Source organism: Patiria miniata, unplaced genomic scaffold (genome assembly GCF_015706575.1).
Source record: "Patiria miniata isolate m_02_andy unplaced genomic scaffold, ASM1570657v1 HiC_scaffold_20, whole genome shotgun sequence".
Lineage (NCBI taxonomy): Eukaryota > Metazoa > Echinodermata > Asteroidea > Valvatida > Asterinidae > Patiria > Patiria miniata.
This window is the reverse complement of record NW_024037059.1, coordinates 5,033,321-5,056,304: the sequence shown is the minus strand read 5'-3', so window position 1 is coordinate 5,056,304 and position 22,984 is coordinate 5,033,321. Positions and strand designations below refer to the sequence as shown.

General features: G+C 39.5%; 2 protein-coding genes across 2 annotated transcripts; both read right to left on the bottom strand.

The window, feature by feature from the left end:
• Positions 1-475: 475 nt before the first annotated feature.
• On the bottom strand, positions 476-7,853 carry LOC119727259. Its single transcript, XM_038199118.1, has 7 exons — positions 7,637-7,853; positions 4,637-4,697; positions 3,501-3,616; positions 2,761-2,913; positions 2,210-2,305; positions 1,734-1,817; positions 476-739 (listed from the first exon to the last, which is right to left on the bottom strand). The coding sequence occupies exons 1-7, from the start codon at positions 7,709-7,711 to the stop codon at positions 476-478; spliced, it is 849 nt and encodes a 282-aa protein (XP_038055046.1). The 5' UTR covers positions 7,712-7,853.
• A 3,638-nt stretch (positions 7,854-11,491) lies between these two features.
• Positions 11,492-22,935, bottom strand: LOC119727489. Its single transcript, XM_038199376.1, has 7 exons — positions 22,693-22,935; positions 15,778-15,838; positions 15,005-15,117; positions 14,274-14,372; positions 13,423-13,533; positions 13,171-13,251; positions 11,492-12,339 (listed from the first exon to the last, which is right to left on the bottom strand). The coding sequence occupies exons 1-7, from the start codon at positions 22,765-22,767 to the stop codon at positions 12,124-12,126; spliced, it is 756 nt and encodes a 251-aa protein (XP_038055304.1). The 5' UTR covers positions 22,768-22,935; the 3' UTR covers positions 11,492-12,123.
• Positions 22,936-22,984: the final 49 nt, after the last annotated feature.

The window sequence follows — 22,984 nt, the reverse complement described above, 5'->3', positions numbered from 1 at the left end:
AACACTGAAATTCATTTCACTGACTTACCTGGAACAAAGAAATCACGTCTTAAAAATCCCCAAATTGTTGAAGGTCTCACATGCGGCGGCCATCTTGTACATGAGTGATACGCGTGCACAATATTGGGTAAACGCTGTCACGTGCGTCAGTTTACCCCACACAGTGGTAACATTTTACTAATGTCGTGGTAAATTCTACTCTTCGACGTGTACAATGAAAGAATTGTTACACAGTGTTGGGGTAAATCCAGTTTCTTTAACCCATCACTTGGGTAATAATACCATGATTTTAACTTTTTGCCTGTGCTGCTGGGACTTGTAGTCAATGTTGGGTACTATTTTACCCTTTTCATGTGTAACACATTTGACACAAGTAGGAGGTACAAGCGAAATTTTCATTTTGCTCAATATTAGGCAGAAATAACACAATTTTTTTACACAACAGTTTTACACAACATAAATTTACACTTCTTTTTTAGAGTGTAGGGTATCCCTGGGCGGGAGCGTAGTCTTCCTGCAGGGGTGTGTAGCCGAAGCCTTTCTGGGGTGCGTCGCCCTGCTGGGTTGCGTCGCCCTGCTGGGGTGCGTAGCCCAGCTGGGGTGCGTAGCCCTGCTGGGGTGCGTAGCCCTGCTGGGGTGCGTAGCCCTGCTGCATTAAGTTCTGCGGTGGGACGCCACCTTGCTGGGTCACGACGACAGCGCCACCAAAGCCAGGGGAAGTAGTGGTGATCACGGTAGTCTGGGAAAAATTTAAATGTTTTGGAAATAAGTTCTTTCTTGGTATTGCAACTGACAGAATTATTTTGTAACTACTGTAGTTTGAAGTTGTTTTGTACCGAATTGTAGTACACAACTCGCTTATCAACACCGTTTAATGCACAGTTGCAGAAAGAACGGAGATTGTTTTTGCTTTTAGCACGGATGAAATTCGCCCCCCGCCCCCCCCCCCCCCCCCCCCACTGTAACATCCAGCCCCCCACTCGCCCCCCCCCCCTATATGAGAACCCTGGCTACGCTGTTGTCAATAGGGGACGTTCAACAATGGGTCCACAATTCTCGAAGGTCCACAATTGACTATCGTGTGCAAAACATAATGGGAGGTCTTCCTAAAAGGTTAAGGCACAAACAAAAGGGGACAATGTAGGGGGTCCACGATTGAAGGTGTTTACGCACTTGTTTGTGTTATAGAGAGCTTGCACAGAGCAGAGCGCTCTCACTGCACTCGGAAATCTCCCGGATTATGATCCGGAATCGAGGTTCTATTGGGTCTGACACTTTTCTGGGTACAAAATGACACTTTAGTACTGACTCATTTGCTGGGTCATTTTGACCTGGAAAAGTGTCATTTGACCGGGTAAAGTGTCAGGCAATAGAACCCGGATTCCATGTCAAACCTTACCCGGGAGATTTAAGCGTGTGTGAACACGACTTTGATAGGTATGGATCTACATTCTGTACTTTCATAATCACTGAATTTACATAACAAAACCTGACCACATTGCGAGCGATGCGTGCTAACTCTATTAGTAAAAAAAAAAGTTCTAGTGGTTAAAAAAATTATTTCGTCGCATCGGCAGAAATAATTTTGCTCAAAATTTAATGTGACCAGTCAAGCGTCAAAGAGAATTCCCGAATTAAGTTTGCTCAAAATTTTCTTGCGAAATATACATATTTTGAAGGAAAATTTTTAAGCAAACTTGGATTTTTTGGGGGTCAAAAATAGGTTTTCCTACCCTGGCTACCATCACGTCCTGCAGACGGCCACGCCCATCTCTCAACTCCTGGTACTGAGACACCACGCACAGGAAGCAAACCACCTGCCAACGATATCACACAAGTTGGGTACAAAAATAATTTCCTAAGGCAGAAAATAAAACTTTCAGACTTTCAAGGACATGATGGACACACGGAAAAGAGATGTCGTCTCTGAAGTCCGAGGCAAAATTTGAGGCTATTAAGTCATAAAGTGGAATAGATGTTTTTGTCACATTACTCTAAATTGGCGTGAAAACCGCTTATAAGGGGGAAATTTTAAAAAGCACTGTTGGTAATGCCATGCAATTGCGTAGGAACGGGTGGACTAATAGGCGCTATCAAGCCACCTGCCGTGCTTTTGGTTACACCCCTACCAATGCAATGGCACCAACTAGATTAAGCAATGACATCAAATATATCTATATAGGTTATACTTGGTGTGTAATGTACTCACATCCAGCACAGTAAAAAGTACAACGACGGCGAGTTGAAACATCAACAGAACAATACTACCACTCGTCACGGAGCTGTAGGACCCATAGGAGCCAATCTGTGCAGTGCAAAGAAGGATAACCTAATGATTCTTACTTCGTATAGTTTTACTTAAACTCGGTAGTGACGTGGCTTTTAAAATATCACCAGAGTCTTGCTTTGTTGATGTTATGATTTCGTATACCGATTTAATTTGACTACTGTTTGGGAGGGCTAACTGCAATGATGGACATCTTTGCGGCAGCAAATCATTATAAATTAAATAGATAGCTTGGTTGACATCAAATCAAAACTTGAAAAAGAAGATTCGAGTGTAAAAAAGAAACATACCATTTGGGTTTTTTTTTCAGTCTTTAAATTTTATTGCCATTTGTCTACAACGGTTGTATATTAAGCAAGAGCTCAGCTGTTGCATCTGCTTTAACACGTTTCTTACAAATATATACCAAAAGCATAGATATTCTTTCTTTTTTTTAAAATGTGCTTCGGACTGAAATTCATACTTTTGTCCTACCCTGCAAGTTGTAGAACAGTTAGTTTATATTGATATTGATGGAGTACACTTACCGCGGCCGCTGCAACGATGATAATGATGCAGTAAGCTATGTGAAGCAGAATGAGTATCGGCATAACAATCATGTATGGAAGCAGATATCCACGCTGGTCCTTCAAAAGAAAAGACATATGTTCATCATTATTCTCACAGAATTAAAACACAGCGGCAGATGACATTGTAGACACATAATTATTTTGCAGCGTCAAGATGTATTGGACACTTCGCCATTGTTACCGAGTTGAAGAAATGTTTAATCAAACAACACTTCTGAGATCCTTAGTTTCGTTAAAATAACTCAAACTTTGTTAAAGTCCCAAATAAAGATCGGGCGATCATGGTGGCACATTGATAGTTTCCTCGCCTTCCACACGACAGGTGCCCGGATTCATATCTCACCTGTTGCATGCTCAGTTGGGTATGTTTGTTCATGGTTTGATTGTCCCCTTGATTGTGTTGGTATTTTTCACACAAAAAACTATGAGTATTTTCTCCCACGCCTTGCACTGAGAGTTTCTTCGTTATTTACAATGGCTATAATATACATTTGTTGATAGAACAGTGAGTTTACAGTTGAGGCTTCTTGGCTAATATGGCGATAAACAAATGACATTTGTGTGTCATTTACGATGGACTGAAATCTTTATTATTATTATTTAGAAATAAAAGGGTTGTATTAAAACTGATGGCATGTTCTTACCTTTGAAACGCCAACAAGGAGCAGTATGGAGGAAATCAGTATCAGTACAAACAGCATCACCGCCAAGATACTTCCAATGAAGAAGCCATCCACCACTTGCACGCCGTAATAGGAAACTAAATCAAAGTAAAATGCGAAAGGTGTGATCACGCCAATCGAGAAGCTTATCTTTATCGTCATTAATGTCAACAACTGATTCTATAACAGGCTGTTGGTTGATGGTCAGTGTTTTTTAGTTATTTTGAGAAAAGCTATTAAGTTGTTGTCCAGTTTATTCAGTCTTGGTTGTACTAAAGGATAGGCTTTGCTTTACTTTATTCAGTAAAGATAAGATTTCATCTTGATTTTAGATTTTCTCATTTTCCTTTTTTTGCATATTTTTAAGAAATTCATAAGTGATCTGGACCATGTGCTTAAGCTTTTCATTGAATTTTCTTTGTTCCTATCCTGATTCACATGGCCTGTGCTAATTTACAAGTTAGGGAATTAGTGTCTACTACTTCCTTTTGTACTAGAACTTGTTTATTGCTAGTGAATATTCATCATGTTTTCTCTTTTTGTATTTTCTTATTTACAGATTTCTGCCAAAGTGTACTTTAAAGTCCACTATTACTCACTGTGTTGGGTTTTGGTTTTAAGTCTCTGTTTCTTGATTTTAGGTTTTTAGGTCGATTTTAGTCTTTACTTTTAGTCTTGATTTTCGTGGTTTTAGTTTTATAATTATTTGGTCAGTTTTTTTGTGTGTGAATTTCTTGTAAATACATTCTTTTTGTCTTTTTTTTTTTTAATCTAAAATTTATCTTTGGTCCCTATTAATTCAATTTCCCCGCGACTTTTCCCTTCAAAGATCCTGAGTTTAGTTTAGTTTGGTTAGTTAATCCACATAGAGTCTGTTTAGTGCGAGTTCTCCATAGTGTGTCATTTTCCAGGTTACACATGCAAGTAGGTTGGTTGGTCGGTTTGTGGGTTTGTCTCATGGGCGACGTTGTTTTTTGACGTAACACATTAAAACATCAAGAGGAACTTCCGTCCAGTCATTTGGACAACGGTTGGTGCAATAATGGACAAAGTCATCGTGGTAATTTTCTCGATAGTAATTATTAACATACTATGAAAAAAAAGAAAGTGTTGCTTACCAACTTGCGTGTAAAGTGAGAGCACATATGCTGAATAGGCCAACGCCAGAGCCGAATAGATCTGTACGTAATAAAAATACGAATGAGAAATAAATTAATTCCATCAATAATGATACTGGTTCAGATTGTTTTGAAGCCGGACCGTGCAGGGGCGGATCCAGGAATTTTTGGAGGGGGGGGGGTTATCAGCAAATAAATGTTGAAATGCTGTGAAATGTTTTCTCCGGACAATTGGCCTCCGTAAAATCAATATTTGGTGGTGGTGGTGGTGGTGGTGGTGGTGGTGGTGGTGGTGGTGGTGGTGGGGGGGGGGGGGGGGCTCGTACCATACTTTCAATGGGGGCGTTGTTCAAATCCGACGATCATCAACACTATATTTACAGAAAAGTGTAGAAATACCCCCGTAACCCAGTTGGCTCTGATAAAATTCTGTGCGAGGGCGGATATTATTAACAGTATAATTTTCATATTTCACATTATTTTTAATGTATTTCTATGAACACCCCCCCCCCCCGCCCCTCTGGATCCGCGCATGGGACGTCCTCTGGATCCGCGCCTGGGACATTCTGTTGAGAAGTGGTGCAAAATAACAATTGTTTTGGCAAAAAAAATGTTGCCAGACTCAGACTCACTGACCTAAACGACATTTTGTTTCCATCGGTTCGTCAAAGTAATCATCAAGGACTGATCCCGTTAGATATTTGTTTGTTTGTTGGGTTGGGGTGTTTGTTTGTTTGTTGTTCTTAATGAACACAAAAAGTGTGGTTTGGCCGCTCTAGTAAGGAAAAAGTCGTCAACAGTAAGGGTGTCGTGGGCCATTGCAAGCCGGTAACAATTGTCTTGTTGTTTCGCACATGTAAAACTTTCCCTAATGGTTGAAATTCTTTATAGAATTAAACAATCCCGTGACACCAATAGAAAAAAATCCTTTTGGATAAAAAAGAATCCCTCTGAAGTGAAAAAAAAAATTAAATCCCTCCGAGAGTTTGGGAGTATTTAGAGTGTGCTACAGAATCCTCAGCTCCAGAATTTAATGGAGTACACTGCATGCATAACGCATGACGCGTGCACGTCAACCTCGTCCTCGGGGCTTACTTTATTTTCAACCTGGTTTCCAATAGCGGGTAGTGGTGGGAGCGTACTTCTTGACACTTTGGAAACGAGGTTGGCGTGCACGTGTACTGTGGAGCAGTCACATGGCTTGCGTATTTCTCATCATGAAATTCCTTTGACATGAGCACCTGCGTGCTAAATGACCATACTCCAACACGTGAGGGATATTTCTCATCTTGGGAATTCCCTTCTACATTGCACATTAAATCATTTGATTGCAATCGCAGCTGCCACAATGATGTAAACATATTCCGAGACTGGTGGATCGGCAAAAGATATCGGGAAAATTATATAAAATATTCCTGTAAATATCGTGTAGGTAATGGATTCATTGTCAATGTTCAAACTTCTGGCATCGTGGGGCTTTCAGAAAGCATTCACATGCAAATTAACCATCCCTTATAAGGCCTGGCGATTCTATAGTTTCAATATTTATGAATGGTGACGACGATTCCCCCCCCCATTGGTTTATGCCAGCGTAATGATATCTATGAGCTCACACTCATGAGCCCATAATGTTGTCGCAAAGTGGTGTCATGTTTTTTTTACATGAATAAAAGGACGTTTAGTGTTGGAAAGTTGAATATTAATGACTAAAATAATGACACAAGACACAGTTTTGGAAAATTATTGACCATCCATGATATTTTAAAGTAAAATTTCAGGTTGAAAATCGTACAGCTGGTGCGTAAATACCTTTGCACGCCAATGACGTACACATTTGTATATTGCCGTATCGACGCACAGATCTGTGCGGACCTTCGAAACAGCAACGTCCGAGATTTGAATTTTGGGGTACGGCTTATTTAAAGGGAATGTACAACATTTACTTTTGCTGTAATTTTTAGAAATAAATGGATTTGGAGGATTAGTTTGTCATAGCAAATATTGTTAAACTGACTTGTTTCACGTTTAGGGCTTGCAGATGCTGGAAAAACCAAGAAAACCAACCATGTTCTTGTAGTCTGGTTCCCTGACCCCACTTAAGATGAAATGGAGCTATTTATAGACTTTGGGAAAATGTAAGGTAGAGAATCAGTCTAGCTGACCTGTACCCCTTCACAGGCGTGTAATCAATTGCAAAGAAAATGAGGAATAACTTAATACGAAAAATGAGAAGCACTTTTTAAAAAAAAGCCAGTTTTCTCCAACGCTGGTCAGCCGACCAGCGTTGGCAAAATGCATGTTTTCTTGAAAATGTCAGCACACCAGGAGCCACGATTTCACAGGATGCTTCAGTCTGTCACTCTCTAACAATCCAGTAAGGTATTTCGTGATAACTTGATCATTTCGTGTTTTGATGTTAGCAAATGTTGTATCTTCCCTTTAACGGGTACCTGGGTACACGCGTGTTTTTTTAATCGGGTTCCCGGTTCCCGTACTACACGTAAAAGCACACCCCTAGTTTCTAAAACAAACACCCGGAAAGCTTTTGAAACTTACACCCGGAAAGCTTTTGAAACTTCCACCCGGAAAGCATTTGAAACTTCCATCATCAGTTCCCTTTTATCGACACAGTAGATCTTCATATTCAGAATTCAGCAATTGCACAGTTCATGTATATCCTCATATCCTCGACGCCATTTTATATAATGATCATAATGGTGACTAATCGAAAAGTGTTAGTCTAAAACGAAAAAGATGCAGGGCAAGCTGTTACTATAGTGGGAAAATATTTCCATCAGCGGCATTTCCTTAATATGTCTAAAAGAAACTACTAGCTTTTGTGTAACGATGCTGTGCGCAATACTTTCGATTGAAAGAGTTTGCCGGGGAAAAAGAGAGAAAAAGAGCGAGATTCGTGCACTAAGTTGTGTAACCATAAATGACAGAATGTGGCGCTCTCGGTTCTAAAACCGTCGGGCGCGTAGGATTATGCCTACTTACCAGGGTGTATATTCCTGATGCCGTGGACCCAGAGCGGACATTGTCAAAACAGCAGCATCTCTGCATGATAGCCATGTTTACAGAAGTTGATTCCTAGCTGAGGAGCAAAAAATGGCTTTAATCCTTGTCGATCTGGTCGAGTTGTAGATGGAAAACACTAGCTTCGGTCATGGAGGTGTTATGTATGTGAAGAGAGATATGTGACGCGCCACGCTAAAAGTCAAGTCTCGTTCTATACGTACATGCAAACCGCACAGGAAAAACGGGGCGTTGCCACAGGACAACGCGTGACGTGAAGCGTTTTCATTGGTTGTTTATGTGAGAAAGACACGAACCAACTGCTATATGCATGGCAACGGTGATCGAGTATCCGACCTTGGTGTGGCAGTGACTTTCCACTTGAGACCAGGGAACATGTTCTTCCATATGCCTATGCGGATAGGCCTATTGTTTTTTTTGCTGTTTTTTGGAAGCACACATCGTATTTTAACCAATCACATCACGCACCCTTACATGAATATATCGCACCACGAACCGGCGGATCTCGATTTTTTGCCAAATTGAGTTTTTGTTTTTAACGTTATTATTTCATTAAAGTGCTCATTCTCAGAAAGTTTTATTCCAATCGGAGTTCTAATTACCTAAGAACGCTTATTAGACTGTGTGGCGTATCTCTAAAAATACGCCACTTTACACGCTAATTCCCATAGTGCTATGACGTCACAAAGGAGCGTCGACATGAAAAATTGGAATTCAGCGTTTCACGAACCGACGTATCTCCGTATCTGGCACACGGCCACTATACGCGCGTTGTATGACATATACGATAAACATGATAAAAATCTGTTTCACGAAGTGACGAATAACTTTGGAGCTGAATTTCTCAAAAACTAAGCAACTCTGATGCATACGGATTGCATACAATAAAGTTCAATCTATAATTTAATAGCAAAAACGAAACAACTTGAATTCTTACACAGGGAGTATATGGAATGAGCCCGCAAAATAATGGCCAACCTTAAATCGGTTTTTCTCGAAACACAATTTTTTTAATCCAAACATATCGTCATGCAACCGACGACATGTTTGGATTAAATTTCCTCCCAAAAGTTATCGGATAATTGAACAGAAAATGAAAGATTATGAAGTAAGCATTAATTTGATGGGTGTTTCAAACAGTTGGAGAGTTGTGAGTATTTCAAATATTTTTGGAAGTACGCGTAATTATCACTGAGGTCTATGGCAGTCGATTTTACAGGTCTGCACCCATGGCCACACACATTCTCCCTTTTAAGATAGAAAAATCTCCGTCCTCTCATGGTCCTCTCAAACTATCTCTTGTGATCCCTTCTCTTCACATCGCGGCAGAAATGGGTCCCCTCTGGGTTCCGGCAGTTGTGGCACGTAGGCATTCGCTCAAGGGCATAATTCTATCCGCATTCGTACCGTCGGGACTTTCCCTAATTCCTGAAGGTCACACAAACCATGTCAGTTTGTGGAGCATCGTGTAAAAAAAACAAAAAAAACAAATCGAATGGACGAAACAAAACAAACCATAAAGTAACAACCAAATTGAAATACCAAAAATACAAATTATAATATTTGTTATTAATACAATGACTTTACACTGACAGCAAAAAAGGGAGATTCAAGTTCCAAGCATTTATTATTATTAAACGCTTACAGTTGGTGTCCTGCAAACACTGCCACCAGGGTGCTAAAATTACACAAAAGGTGTTAACTTGAACAAGTTGATAAGTTGGCGAAGATTTAACAGCACAGCAATTGCAGGGTCCAATGCATAGGACAAAACTTTATGCTATAAAATTTAAGAAGCCAATGTCAAAAATATAAATGAGATTCGTATAGGAACAGTGGAAAAATAGATGTCATAGTTTGGACGAATAATATACACTTTTTATAAAAGTATTGTGCACAATTTGAAACCGATATACATGTATTTAAAGGGCTCTTGCAGGGTAATCTCGCAAATGCACCTTTGTGTCCTATTTAACGCTATGTTCGATTCGCCTGTGCCATTTTCAAGGGTATTTTGGTGCCTTTTTGGTTTTCATGCTAATTCAAATGTCCGTATTCGTGAAAAACCCTCAATGTTACAGTAATTTCAGCAGCACAAGTTGCCACACTTTTTGATATTTTGCTGTTCAAGTGTAAATTTTCTTTTCCTTTCTTTCTGATTCGTATTTGTGTCACGTACATGGCAGCATTGTATTGCCAATGAGCAAAGTTTCTCACAAATGCAAAATTTTGGGTTCACAATTTGAACACAAAACCCCTAAACTGAACATTGTACTCCTGAAATAAGGTCACATCAACAGCGCCCTCGGTAAATGCATGGACAATTATGAATGTTTAGAGAAGTGCACTTTTCAATAAAATCTACCAAAACAGGATGTCATATAATTTTACAGTATGAGGAGGAGAAAGAAAAAAATCATTGCATGGACTATTTAAACGGTTCCCTGTTTAAACCATTAAAAGTCCTTATATTTCCTCAACCAAATGGGTCTCGTTCAATTTCATCTTAGCTGTAGTGCTTAATTTTACCACCGAGAAATAAAACATAATCCTAAACTCTCGGGCCCTCTTTTCAGTACCGGTACTCTTTTCATAGGTCCATACCTTTTCAGTAATCCTTCATAACATAAGTCCAATTTCTAATGCAAAATGGGGTATTTGAAAACAAAGTGGTTATAAATGGCTGCTCCCTCGTCATTAAATCTTGGTTGACATCGAATACTTGTGTCTTAAATTAACCCAACCAACGTAGAACCGACCCAACATAATCGCTTTTTTGTATCCTTCCTTTAATACTAAGTAGATTTCAGTTTAACTGTGTTCCTAACAGATGGGGATAGTTTTTGTCGGTTGTTCATGACGTTGTACGAAAATCAAGATAAAGAGCTTCAAAATAAAATATATACATCTTTGCATCAAGCGTAATTAGCGAATAGCAAACGATAAGCCAGCTATTAATAAGAAATATATAAAGATCATAAGAGAGCATTTTATGTGTCTGTGTAAATAAGCCATCGTGAATTGAACTCTTATCTTTGTTGCTTCCAAGGTTCATGTGTGTGATCCCCAGCTATTGAAGACTGAGTGGTCACTCTGCTAACTTCCATGAGATTACCATCAAAGATCAAGGTAAGGAAAAACGAACTTCTTCTGGAAATGTCTTAAATGATACCAAAGAAATTCATTAATATTACAATAATTAATATGGCTTGTATATTATGTTAAACTCTAATTCATCGGTTGAACGGGGATTAGAAATTCCCACATGAGAAACGACTACAATCTGGGTAATGTCTTTAAAAAAAAACACCTTAAAATCTACATGTAGTTCAATAGGAAACAAGCGTTGGATCTTGATACGATGTACACTGAGTGTACAGGGTGAATACAAAAAATAAACCCAAATGTCGGAGCCCTTGTTTAAGTGAACTTCTGCGTGTAGCACCTTCAAAATCTACGATATAAAAGCCTAATTCATCAGCTTTCTTTTGGTACAAAATCATTTAAATTACTCATGTAGTTTTTAAGTTACGGAATTCTAAACACAATGACCGTTTTAAAGTTCTGTCCGCGGATCACAAAAAGGTAAGTGTTCTTTCAGCAAAACGAAAACAATTCACGTATGGGATGTGTCTGAATTGTTTTCGTTTTGCTGAAAGAACGCACACCTTTTCTGTGATCGGTGGACAGAACTTTACAACGGTTGTTGTGTTTAAACTTCCGTAACTTGAAAGGTACATGAGTGATTTGAATGATTCTTATACTAACAGAAAGCTTATGAATTGGGCTTTCATATCCTAGATTTTGAAAGTGCTACATGCAGAACGTCACTAAAACAATGGTCCCGACATTTGGGTTTCGTTATTTTTGACTCACCCTGTATATTGGGGTTACGTTAATAATATGCTTCGCTTGGATGCCGTTTTGGAAAATTGACCACATTGACATGTTTACATGATACTCATGTGACAGACCGTTACATTATGGAGGTTATGCCTATTGCTACAGTACTATTATCGTTTCGCGCAAACAAATCCAACATTTTTGTTTATGTAAATGATCACAAGTTGTTTAATAGTTCGTAAAGCTAACATATCTGTGAGAATATTAATGTCAGTTTCACACTCTTGTCAAAGTTGGGGAGTTATTGATGGCAATCGATCAATTTTCAAAACTATCAATTTGCCTTTAAATCTCGAAAGCTTCATTACATTTTAGGGGTTGTAAACCTTTATAAGAAATCAAAAGCTGATAAAAACCGCAACAAAGTATATACACACAAGTCAACTGCATTAGGCCTAAACTCTTTAAAATGCAAGACATAGTAAATATCGTTTAACAAAGCCGAAAATATCGTTTAACAAAGCCGAAAAAACCTTGTTTGGTTTGAATAGGATGCAGGAAAACCTGGCGATTGACCGTGACCGATCAGCATGTGCAGCAAAAGCCTAAATCGCCTGCGGGTACTGCTGTTGGGCGGGGTAACCCTGTGCGGGCCCGAAGTCTTCCTGCATGGGTGCGTAGCCGAAGCCTTGCTGGGGTGCGTCGCGCTGCTGGGGTGCGTAGCCCTGCTGCATGGCATAATTCTGCGGTGGGACGCCACCTTGCTGGGTCACGACCACAGCGCCCCCAAAGCCAGGGGCAGTAGTGGTGATCAGGGTGGCCTGTGGGAAAATTGAAATTGAAAATTAGAGCTCTTTCTTGGTGTTACAACTGACATGATATTGTAACTACTGTAGTTTGAACTTGTTTGGTACCAAACTGTAGATAACAACAGACTCGCTTATCAATACCGTCATCCACAGTTGTTGCAGAGAGAACGGTGTACATGTACAAGAGAGCTTGAACAAAGCGATCTCACTGCACTCTGAAATCTCCCAAGTTATATTTGACTCGGAATCGAGGTTCTATTGGGCTGACACTTTCTTGGTCAAAATGTCACTTTTCCGGGTTAAAATGACAATTTTCCGGGTCAATAACACTTTTCCATGTCAAAATGACACATTATCGGTTCAAAATGAACAGTTCTCGCACTCATTTGCTGGGTCATTAATTTTTTGACCTGGAAAAGTGTCAGGCGATAGAACCCGGATTCCATGCCAACGCGTCTTTGATAGTCATGGATGCACACTCTGTAAATCAATATTGGGTTTTGCCCTTCACCGACGTATAAACACCGTATACTCAGTGTGTTAGGGTTATACACTGTTTTAGGGTTAGGGTTAAGGTTTGACACTGGATAGACATTTTGTACTTTCATTATCACGGAATTTAAATAACAAAAACCCTGTCCACAGTGAGAGCGAATCGTGCAAACTCTTTTAGTAACAAACATGTTGTAATGTTTAAACAAAATCGGCGGAAATACCTTTGCTCAAAAATTAACGTGGCAAGTCAAACGTCAAAGAGAATTACCGTATTAAGTTTGCTCAAAAATGTTTCCTGAGAAATAAGTAATTAGATTTTTTGGGTCGAAAATTGAAAGGTTTTCTTACCCTGACTACAATGTCCTGTTGACGGCCACGCCCATCTCTCAGCTCCTGGTACTGAGACACCACGCACAGGAAGCAAACCACCTGCCAACGATATCACACAAGTCGGGCGCAAAAATCATGTCATAAGGCAGAAAACAAAACTTTCAGACTTTCAAGGACATGACGGACTCACGGAAAAGAGATATCGTCTCTGAAGTCCGAGGCATAATTTGAGGCTATTGAGTCTTAAGTTTTGGGGTGTCATATACTCACATCCATCACAGTGAACAGGACACAAATGGCGAGTTGAATCATCAAGAAAGCAATACTACCGTCCACCGCGCTCCTTTGGTATGGCGAGTATCCCTGGCCCTCCGAACCAATCTGTGTGGTACAAAGAGGAAAGGCCAAACATTCTTATCTCGTATGGTAACTCAATCTTTGGTAAATACGTGGCTTTTCAGTTTTGCTTTTTCCATGTTATGATTTCGTATACCACTGTTTGTGAGGCCAGGGCTAACTTCAATGATAAAACCGACATGTTTGCGGCAGCAAATCGTTAAAAATTTAACAGGCAGTTTTGGTTGACATCAATCCAAACTTGAAAAAGAAAAATTGAGTGGGAAAAAAGGAAAACATTTACCATTATTTAAATTGTATTGCCATCTGTCTACAACAGTTGTATTAACAGGCAAGAGCTCAGCTGTTACATCTGCTTGAACACGAAAAGTTGACAGAATTGTGATTGTTTGTGCGTGGCAAATCCTCTTCTTTCTTTCTTTCTTTCTTTTTTTTCTTTGGGGGGGGGCCCAAATTCTCCCTCTTTTGTTTGGGGGGGGGGGGACTGTTATAGTAAATGATAGCCAGTTAACGAGTCAACTTATAAAGCGCGGACGTTAACGAAAATTCACAGGTCTATTGTAAAGAAATTCCCAAGCACAGCAACATCACTCTCGGTGTCAAGAAGAATCGTGAAGCGAAAAAAAAAAGAACTGTCATTTAAAAAAAAATATTTCTTGCATATACCAAAGGCACAGAATATTCTTTTTCAAAAAACTGCTACAGACTGAAATTCACACCCTGTAATTTGTAGAACAGTTAATTAGATTGATGGACAAACTTACCTCGGCCGCCCCAATGATGCACAGTATGCAGTAAGCTACGTGAAGCAGAATGAGTATCGGCATAACAATCATGTATGGAAACAGATATCCACGCTGGTCCTTCGAAAGAAAAGCCATTATGTTCCTCATTAACTATTAACAGTATTTGGACACAACAGCAGATGACATTGTATACACATTATATTGCAGATTCAGGAAGTATTGGACACTTCGTCATCGTTACTGGTCGAAAAATGTTTTTAATGAACTAACATTATAGGATATTATGCGATGCTTAGTTTCGTCCAAAATAAAGATCTGGCGATCATGGTGGCACATGGATAGTTTCCTGACTTCCACGTGCACGACGGGTGCCCGGGTTCACATCTCAAATGTTGCACTCTTTGAATATGTTTGTTCATGGTTTGTTTGTCCCCTTGTATTGATTGTGTAGGTATTTTTTTAAGAAGTCTATGAGGATTTTCTCCCACACCTTGCACTGAGAGTTTCTTGGTTATTTACAATGGCTATAATGTACACTTCGTTGCTGGTTATACTGTAGATTATTTACTTTATAATCAAAGCTTCTTGGCTCATAATTATGGCGATAAACAAATGTCATTTGTGTGTCATTTACGATGGACTGGAATCTTTATTTCAATCGACCACAAGAAACAAATGTGTATATAAACATATACAAACAATACATTATTTACAAATAAAAGGGTTTTAAAACGATGGCATGTTCTTACCTTTGAAACGCCAACAAGGAGCAGTATGGAAGAAATCAGTATCAGTACACACAGCAACACCACCAAGATGAGTATAATGAAGACGCTGCTCACCTCTTGCACGCCGGAGACAACTAAAATATAAGTACAACACGAAATGTGAAATTGGAAGCTTGTTATTAATGTCTAACTGATGCTAACGGGCTAGCTGGTTGATGGTCTGTTGTCGGTAGGTTGACAGTCGGTTGTTGGTTGATGATCGCTTGATGGTCAGTGTTGTCGGTGATTCGGTGTTCGGTTGAAATGCAATTGTCTGTGGGTCGGCGGTTGGTTGTCAGTCGGTCTGCGGTCGGTTGTCCATGCATTGGCGGTCGGTTGTCGATGGGATAGTGGTCGGTTATCGATGGAATAGTGCTCGGTTGTCGATGGGTTGACCTTCAATTGCAACGGTTAGTTGCTGGTTCAGTTGTCGGTTGGTCTGTGACCAGTTGGCGATTGATTGCTGATCAGTTCTTCGGTTTATTCGTTCGGTTTGTTTTTTTGTCCATTGGTCAGTGAAATCGGAAGTCAGTTGTCAGTTAATTAGCGTTGGTTAGTCGGTGGCATGAAGGTAGGTTGGTTGGTCGGTTTGTGGGTTTTTTGACGCAACACATTAAAACACACAAGGAGCTAACTTTTGTCCAGTCATTTGGACTACAGTTAGTGGAATAATGCAGTACTTTGCGAGCAAAAGTCATCGTAGTAAATTTCTTGATAGTAATTATTAATGCACTTGAAAAGAAAGCGTTGCTTACCTAAGCTCCAGGAAAGTGACAGCAAAATAGCTGCAAGGGCCAATGTCACAGCCGCATAGATCTGTAGGTAATAAGAAATATGAATGATAAATCAATTAATACATGTACCATCCATAATGATACTGGTTAAGACTAATTTTTTGAAGCCGAACGTCCTGTAGAGAAGTGGTACAAATAACAGCTAGCAGACATTTAAAAAAAACCTTCCAGAGTCAGACTTACTGTATGCCGTAAATGACATTAAAAAAAAAATCATCAAAGTAATCATCAAGGACTGATTCCGTTACATATTTTGTTGTGTTTGTTTGTTTGTTATTCTTAACGAACACAAAAAGTGTGGTTTGGCCGCTCTAGTAAGGAAAAGGTCGTCAACAGTAAGGGTGTCGTGGGCCAGTGCAACCGGTCACAATTGTCTTGTTGTTTTGCACAGCATGTAAAACTTTCCCTAATTGTTGAAGTTTCTTATAGAATTGAACAATCCCGTGACACCGATAGAAAAATTCCTTCTCGATAAAAAGAATCCTTCTGAATTTAAAAAAATCCTTCCGAGAGTTTGGGAGTATTCCAGGTGCCCCTCAGAATCCTCAACTCCAGAATTGGTTTTTTTTTTTTTTTTGGGGGGGGGGGAGATATGTGAGTAACTGTGACTTAAGGAGAGCACTGAAATCACTCAAAAAATAAATTTTAAGACAGCAGTGCAAACCGCCGAGAGCGGAGCTTAAAGCGCGAATACATACCTGCAAATTACGGCTCTAGCGGTATGTCGTGAATAGCGCCACCTTGCATCGCATGCTGTCCAGCCCGACCTATATCCCCTTTTAATTGGATACCTTAACATTATAACACCCCGAAGGCTTTTGGAAATTTCCATCGTGGTGTCCCTTTCATCGACACAGATATAATTCGCCCTTTGTGTACTTTTGCTGGGGGGGGGGGGGTAATACAAAAGCAGTGCCAGTCAGCAGTGCGGCTTTCTCTGAAGAGCGGAGGTCATATTTTGCTCAGTTGTCCTTTTTAGCTGTTTCGGTGTACACACCGAAACAGCTCTTGTTGGCTTTTCCGCAAAGTTGCGGAAAAGCCTTTGTTTTTGTTCTCATTTTTTTTTTTTTTTTGGCTTCTTCTTTTTGTCGCCTAAATCCCATAGACTTTGTGCACGTTTTTTCTCAACGCCACTTTTGGCATTAATCTTTGTCATACATCATTCAAAGTTAGCATAAGCATAGTCCCTATATCAAAGATGTGTCCCGAAGATTGACGTCATGGTGACGTCATCGACTAATTTATTATAGATTTTGGAATATTTAATTTTTCCCATAGACTTTGTACACCGAAATTTAAAAAAAATTGTCGATTTGCAAAGGGCATTTTTGACTCTTTGCCAGTAATTCATTTACACCAATCTTTGTCTAAGCAAAGACCCTAATTTAAACAACATTGTGTAATGATGACGTCATGATGACGTCATCAGGTGTGTATTTATAGGCAATTAAATTGTGACACTTTTAATATTCAAAAATGCATAAGAAATCAACCGTACGCGTCCGCAGCATTTTGTTGCCGGCAATTGGTAGAATAGGTTGAGGTCTTTATTTCATTCAGTGTGCGTGAAATCACGTGACCCTTGCTTCCGGTCGAAAAAGGCCCAAACCGGAAGTGGCTTATCATTTGAAAGTGGTAATAGATATAAACTTGCTTTTAACGGTGTTAGTCTCTTGGCCAATAGTATTCTTCAAATCATCTACCGATGACGTCATGCAATCTTCGAGCGCCCTCTAGCGACAGGTTGAAAATTAGCAAAAATGTATTTTGAATAGATGTCTGTGTTTGTCATAATCGCCTAAATATTGGTGTATATGATGACCTTGACCCACTTAAGACGTGTGCTAAATTTTAGGCAAATGACGTCATCAGACCGGAAGTTACAATAAAAAGACCCTTTTTCATTTAAAAAATTCCTGAAAAATCAACCATGGCAGTTTTTATATTTGTTTTTACTTTAATTGTCGATTGAAGGGTAGGTCTAAAACATTTCAAAGTTTCGAGGCGATAAGCAAACTCGAACATACCCTGCGCACGCTTAAAACTTCACGTTGACAATACCTCTGCTTCAAAACATGCACAGGACAGGACGTCCACAATGTACATGTACATGTACATGCACGTACGTTGTACATAGTTACGTACATCGTATGTCAGTCAGCCTGCAGCGCACGTGTTGCTGAGGTCAAATCCTGTCCACAGTGACCGTTTTAGCCGATTTTCGGCTAACTTTGACATATTTTATGTTCATGCATGCGCATAGACAGGGACGTATTAGAGCACTCTTGGCATTAATCTTTTTCAGATATCATTGAAAGTTGCCATAAGCATAGTCCCTATAGCCAAGACGTGTCCCGAAGAGTGACGTCATGGTGACGTCATCAAGTGGATTTATGAATAATTAATTTTTCTCATAGACTTTGTACACAGCTTTCTCCACAAGTCTTTCCCTATACAACACTGATATATCTTACTGAGTAGTTCTGAACTTCGGCTGAGAATTACTATGAGAAGGAAAAAGAAATCGTATTTTTTTACGCCTTTCATTTGATTGAAAATATTCCCAAGAGTTAGAATAGCAAGTAATATTTTATAAAAATGTTTCAGTTTAAAGGAAAATCACGCATTTAAAGGTGCAGTTTTTCTGCTGTGGGATTTTTAACCTATTGACTTTGTACACGTTTTCAAGCCACCATTTTCGTATTTTGGCGATCTGGAATCGTCATCAAAGTTACAGCCAAGAAAGACCCTCATACAAAAACTATGCCAAGACTATGACTCACGATGACGTCATCACCTAATTCTTTATTGATTTTTGAAAATTTACGTACATATTGTGAAGTCTTATATCTACAGAAATGTAAGTCCGATTGGGTTGAAACTTGGTATGTGGCTATACCAGGATGTGTTATAGATTAAAAATGAGGTGACGTCATGATGACGTCATCCTGAGATTTTATATGAATATTTATTTGTTTGGACCTTTTAGCCATATCTCCCGAACGCAACATGCAAAATGCAAAATTCTTTTTTGCATTTGGTCTGTTATGTAATAGCTATTTGCACAAAACTTGAAAAAAAATGTGTGACGTCATCATGACGTCATCAAAATGCGATTTTGCAAAACTCATATAAGGAAAGGTCCAATTGTCATGAAACTTGGTGGGTAGGTAGTTAATCATACTAGTATGCAAAGTTCGAAGTGACGTCACGATGACGTCATCAACAAATTTTAAAATATTTGTCGATTTTCAAAGTGCGTTTTCGACTCTTTGCCAGTAATTTATTTAGATCACTCTTTGTCCAAGCAAAGACCTTGTGCACACGCACATACATCGTATTGCCGAGGTCAAATCCTGTCCACAGTGACCGTTTTAGCCGATTTTCGGCTAACTTTGACAAATTTTATGTTCATGCATATTCAGGGAATATTATTGATTAAAAAAAATCATAATGCGGAAAAGCCCTATGTTCTGTTGCAAACAGACATAGACCTCTAGTTTCTGTTATTTTTTTTTTTCTCTTTTATTTTTCAGACTTTTTTCTCATAGGATAACACGTGTTTTCGTTCTACAAGTCACTTTTGGCTTTTTTTCAAATCCGATCGACTTCAAACCTGGCACACACTTAGACCACCATCTGAAGATGTGTCCCGAAACTTTTCGTCATGCTGACGTCATCACGTGATTTATTATAGAATTTTGAATATTTAATTTTTCCCATAGACTTTGTACACAGAAATTAAAAAAAAAATGTCAATTTTCAGAGGGCATTTTCGACACTTTGCCAGTAATTCATTTACACCAATCTTTGTCCAAGCAAAGACTCTAATTCAAACAGCATTGTGTAATGATGACGTCATGATGACGTCATCCGGTGTTTATTTATAGGCAATTAAATTGTGACAATTTTAATATTTAAAAATGCATAAGAAATCAACCGTACGCGTCCGCAGCATTCTGTTGCCGGCAAGTGGTAGAGTAGGTTGAGGTCTTTATTTCATTCAGTGTGCGTAAAATCACGTGACCCTTGCTTCCGGTCGAAAAAGGCCAAAACCGGAAGTGGCTTATTATTTAAAAGTGGTAATAGATATGAACTTGCTTTTAACTGTGTTAGTCTCTTGGCTGATAGTATTCTTCAAATCATCTACCGATGACGTCATGCAATCTTCGAGCGCCCTCTAGCGACAGGTTGAAAATTTTCAAAAATGTATTTTGAATAGATGTCTGTGGCGAAGTTTGTCGGAATCGCCTAAATATTGGTGTATATGATGACCTTGACCCACTTAAGACGTGTGCGAAGTTTAAGGTGTATGACGTCATCAGACCGGAAGTTATAATGAAAAGACCCTTTTTCCTTAAAAAATTCCTGAAAAATCAACCATGGCAGTTTTTATATTAGTTTTTACTTTAATTGTCTATTTAAGGGTAGGTCTAAAATATTTCAAAGCTTCGGGGCAATAAGCAAACTCGGACATGCCCTGCGCACGCTTAAAACTTCAGGTTGACAATAACTCTGCTTTAAAACATGCACAGTCCACAATGTACATGTACATGCACGTACGTTGTACATATCGTATGTCAGTCAGCCCGCGCCAGCGCACGTGTTGCTGAGGTCAAATCCTGTCCACAGTGACCGTTTTAGCCGATTTCCGGCTAACTTTGACAGATTTTATGTTCATGCATAGTAAGGGACGTAGGATAGACACTTTTTGTATAGAATACGCATGTACATGTTCATTCGATCTGGATGAAACTCCTTTACGGCAGTCATTAATAAAACGGTCGAAACAGCTCAGTGTTTGTCCACAAACACATTTCTAGTTTTTTTTTGCAGCAGTGATCAAATTCGACACCAACCCGAAATGCCCATAGTTTCCGTGTATAAACGCGACAAAATCCAGCCAAGTAGAAAAGTAAAAAAAAAACTACGATCTTGACCTTCCACCAACACGAACAAACATACCACAAAAAGTATGAGTAATTATGCATAGGGGCCTAAAGCCTAAAGTTGAATTACGGAGAGCACTCAAATCGTTCGAAAATTCAATTATAAGCCGTGACACTGCAAATCGCCGGGGGCGATCGTAAACCGCGAATACATGCGGGCAAATTATAGTTCTGTGTCACGACTGCTGTCCAGCCCAACCCTATCCCCATTCAGTAATTCGAAACCGAAAGATAAATACTATGTGAAGGGGATAAATTGGTTGGAAATTCAAAAACACCTGTGGAAATGCAAGAGGTACAAAAAGAAGAAACTATAGTGTAAGCCCAATGGGCTAACAGAAAATGGTAAATTATCCTGTAACAGTGAAATTCAAAGTTGGAAGTGTCATCTCTGGAGAAACCTGGTGTTGGAATGGGTAACTGCATTAAACATAACATCTGAAGAAGTGAACCAACTCAACAAAAGTCCCAGAAAGTCCCTTTGGGGTTTGTTAGAAAGTTAAAGCTGTTAATTCCCTCCTCTCCCGAAAAATGGTAATAATAATCATGATTTAAAACACCAAAAATACATTATATAGGGGCCTATATAACTGGAATCACGGGGAGGAAATATGGACCATGTAGCTCTCTGATTATATTCTGAGTCTTAACAGTTAAATTGACATTCTGTTAGGAAGTGCCATATAAACATTTAGTTGACAGTAGTTTGCTAGAAAACCGGAGGAAATTTTCCATCATCAGTTCCCCTTTCGTCGACACAGATATAATCTGTGCCCGGTACCCTTTTTTTTGGGGGGGGGGGGGAGTTCAAAAGCTGTACCAGCGCATATCTTCCATCATTAATAATGCAAACCGGTAAAGAGTATAACGAAAGTGCTCTGATCACACGCAATAGTAGCATTTGCACTTTTCTCTGAAATGTGCCAAGGTCATATATTGCTGAGTATAGACCTGTATTTGCAGCACTGCCAGCGCATATCTTCCATCATTAACGATGCATGGAAACCGGTAAAGAACCTGCTTTCCTCACACACAATAGTAGCGCTAGCCTTGCACTTGTCTCTGAAGTGATAATGTGGCATGGTCATATTTTACTGAGTTGACCTGTATTTGCAGCAGTCGCACAGTATATAATCAAATACGACGCCATTAAGCTATACACATGAACGCAACAACATAGACCGCGACAAAATTCCTGCATATGCGGAACTGTACGTGACTTTAGTACGGCAGATAGGTGATGGAATCGTGCCTGTAACGACACAAGCATGGCATTTGACACACAGGCAGAGTATGTCATGAAGAGAGGGCCATCGCATTTTGTCCTTTGAAAAAAATATAGGTAGATTTTCAAGCAGCCTTTTTGAAATTTTGAAAAATGATTGTTATTCCATACATATTTGTTTTCAAAGGACAAATCTGCGATGGCCCTATAGCCAAATATCATTCTTAAGGCATGCTCTGACTGCGTGCCAGATACCATGCTCAGTTGTATCATCAAATGCACATTCCCGAAATATTTCCCCTATCTGCCCCACTAGGCCCCCTATATCAAGCCTTTTTTTGTGGGGGGGGGGGGGGGGGTTCTATCTTTTCACTTTACGATCCCAGCAGTGTATGCCCTATATTATGAATTTTGTATTTGAGGTTTACGATCTGAACTTCCCGAGCAATAATTATGGTTAAAATAATTTCGTTTCTTGTGAGGCCTAATGATTTATGATGATTGAATTGTGGCAAAACGAACAAGATGCAGGGCATTTCCTTGATATGTCTGAAAGAAAATACTAGCTTTTCTAAAAAAATTTCCGATTTTTTTTTTAGAGAAACAGAGAGGAAGATCCATTTGTGTAACGGAAATGACAGAATTTGGCTCTCTGGGTTCTAAAACCGTCGGGCGCGTAGGATTATGCCTACATGTACTTACCAGGGTGTATATTCCTGATGCAATGGACCCAGAGCGGACATTGTCAAAACAGCAGCATCTCTGCATGATAGCCATGTTGACAACAGTTGATTCCTAGCTGAGGAGCAAAGATATTGCTTTAATCCTTGTTGATCTGGTCAAGTCGGTCTTACTAGAGAACACTTGATTCGGTAACGGAGGTGTTGTATGTGCAGAGATACGTGATGAACCACGATAAAAGTCAAGTCTCGTTTTGCCGCACAGGAAAAACTGGGCGTTGCCACATCGCGTGACGTTTGCTTTGATGAAGCGT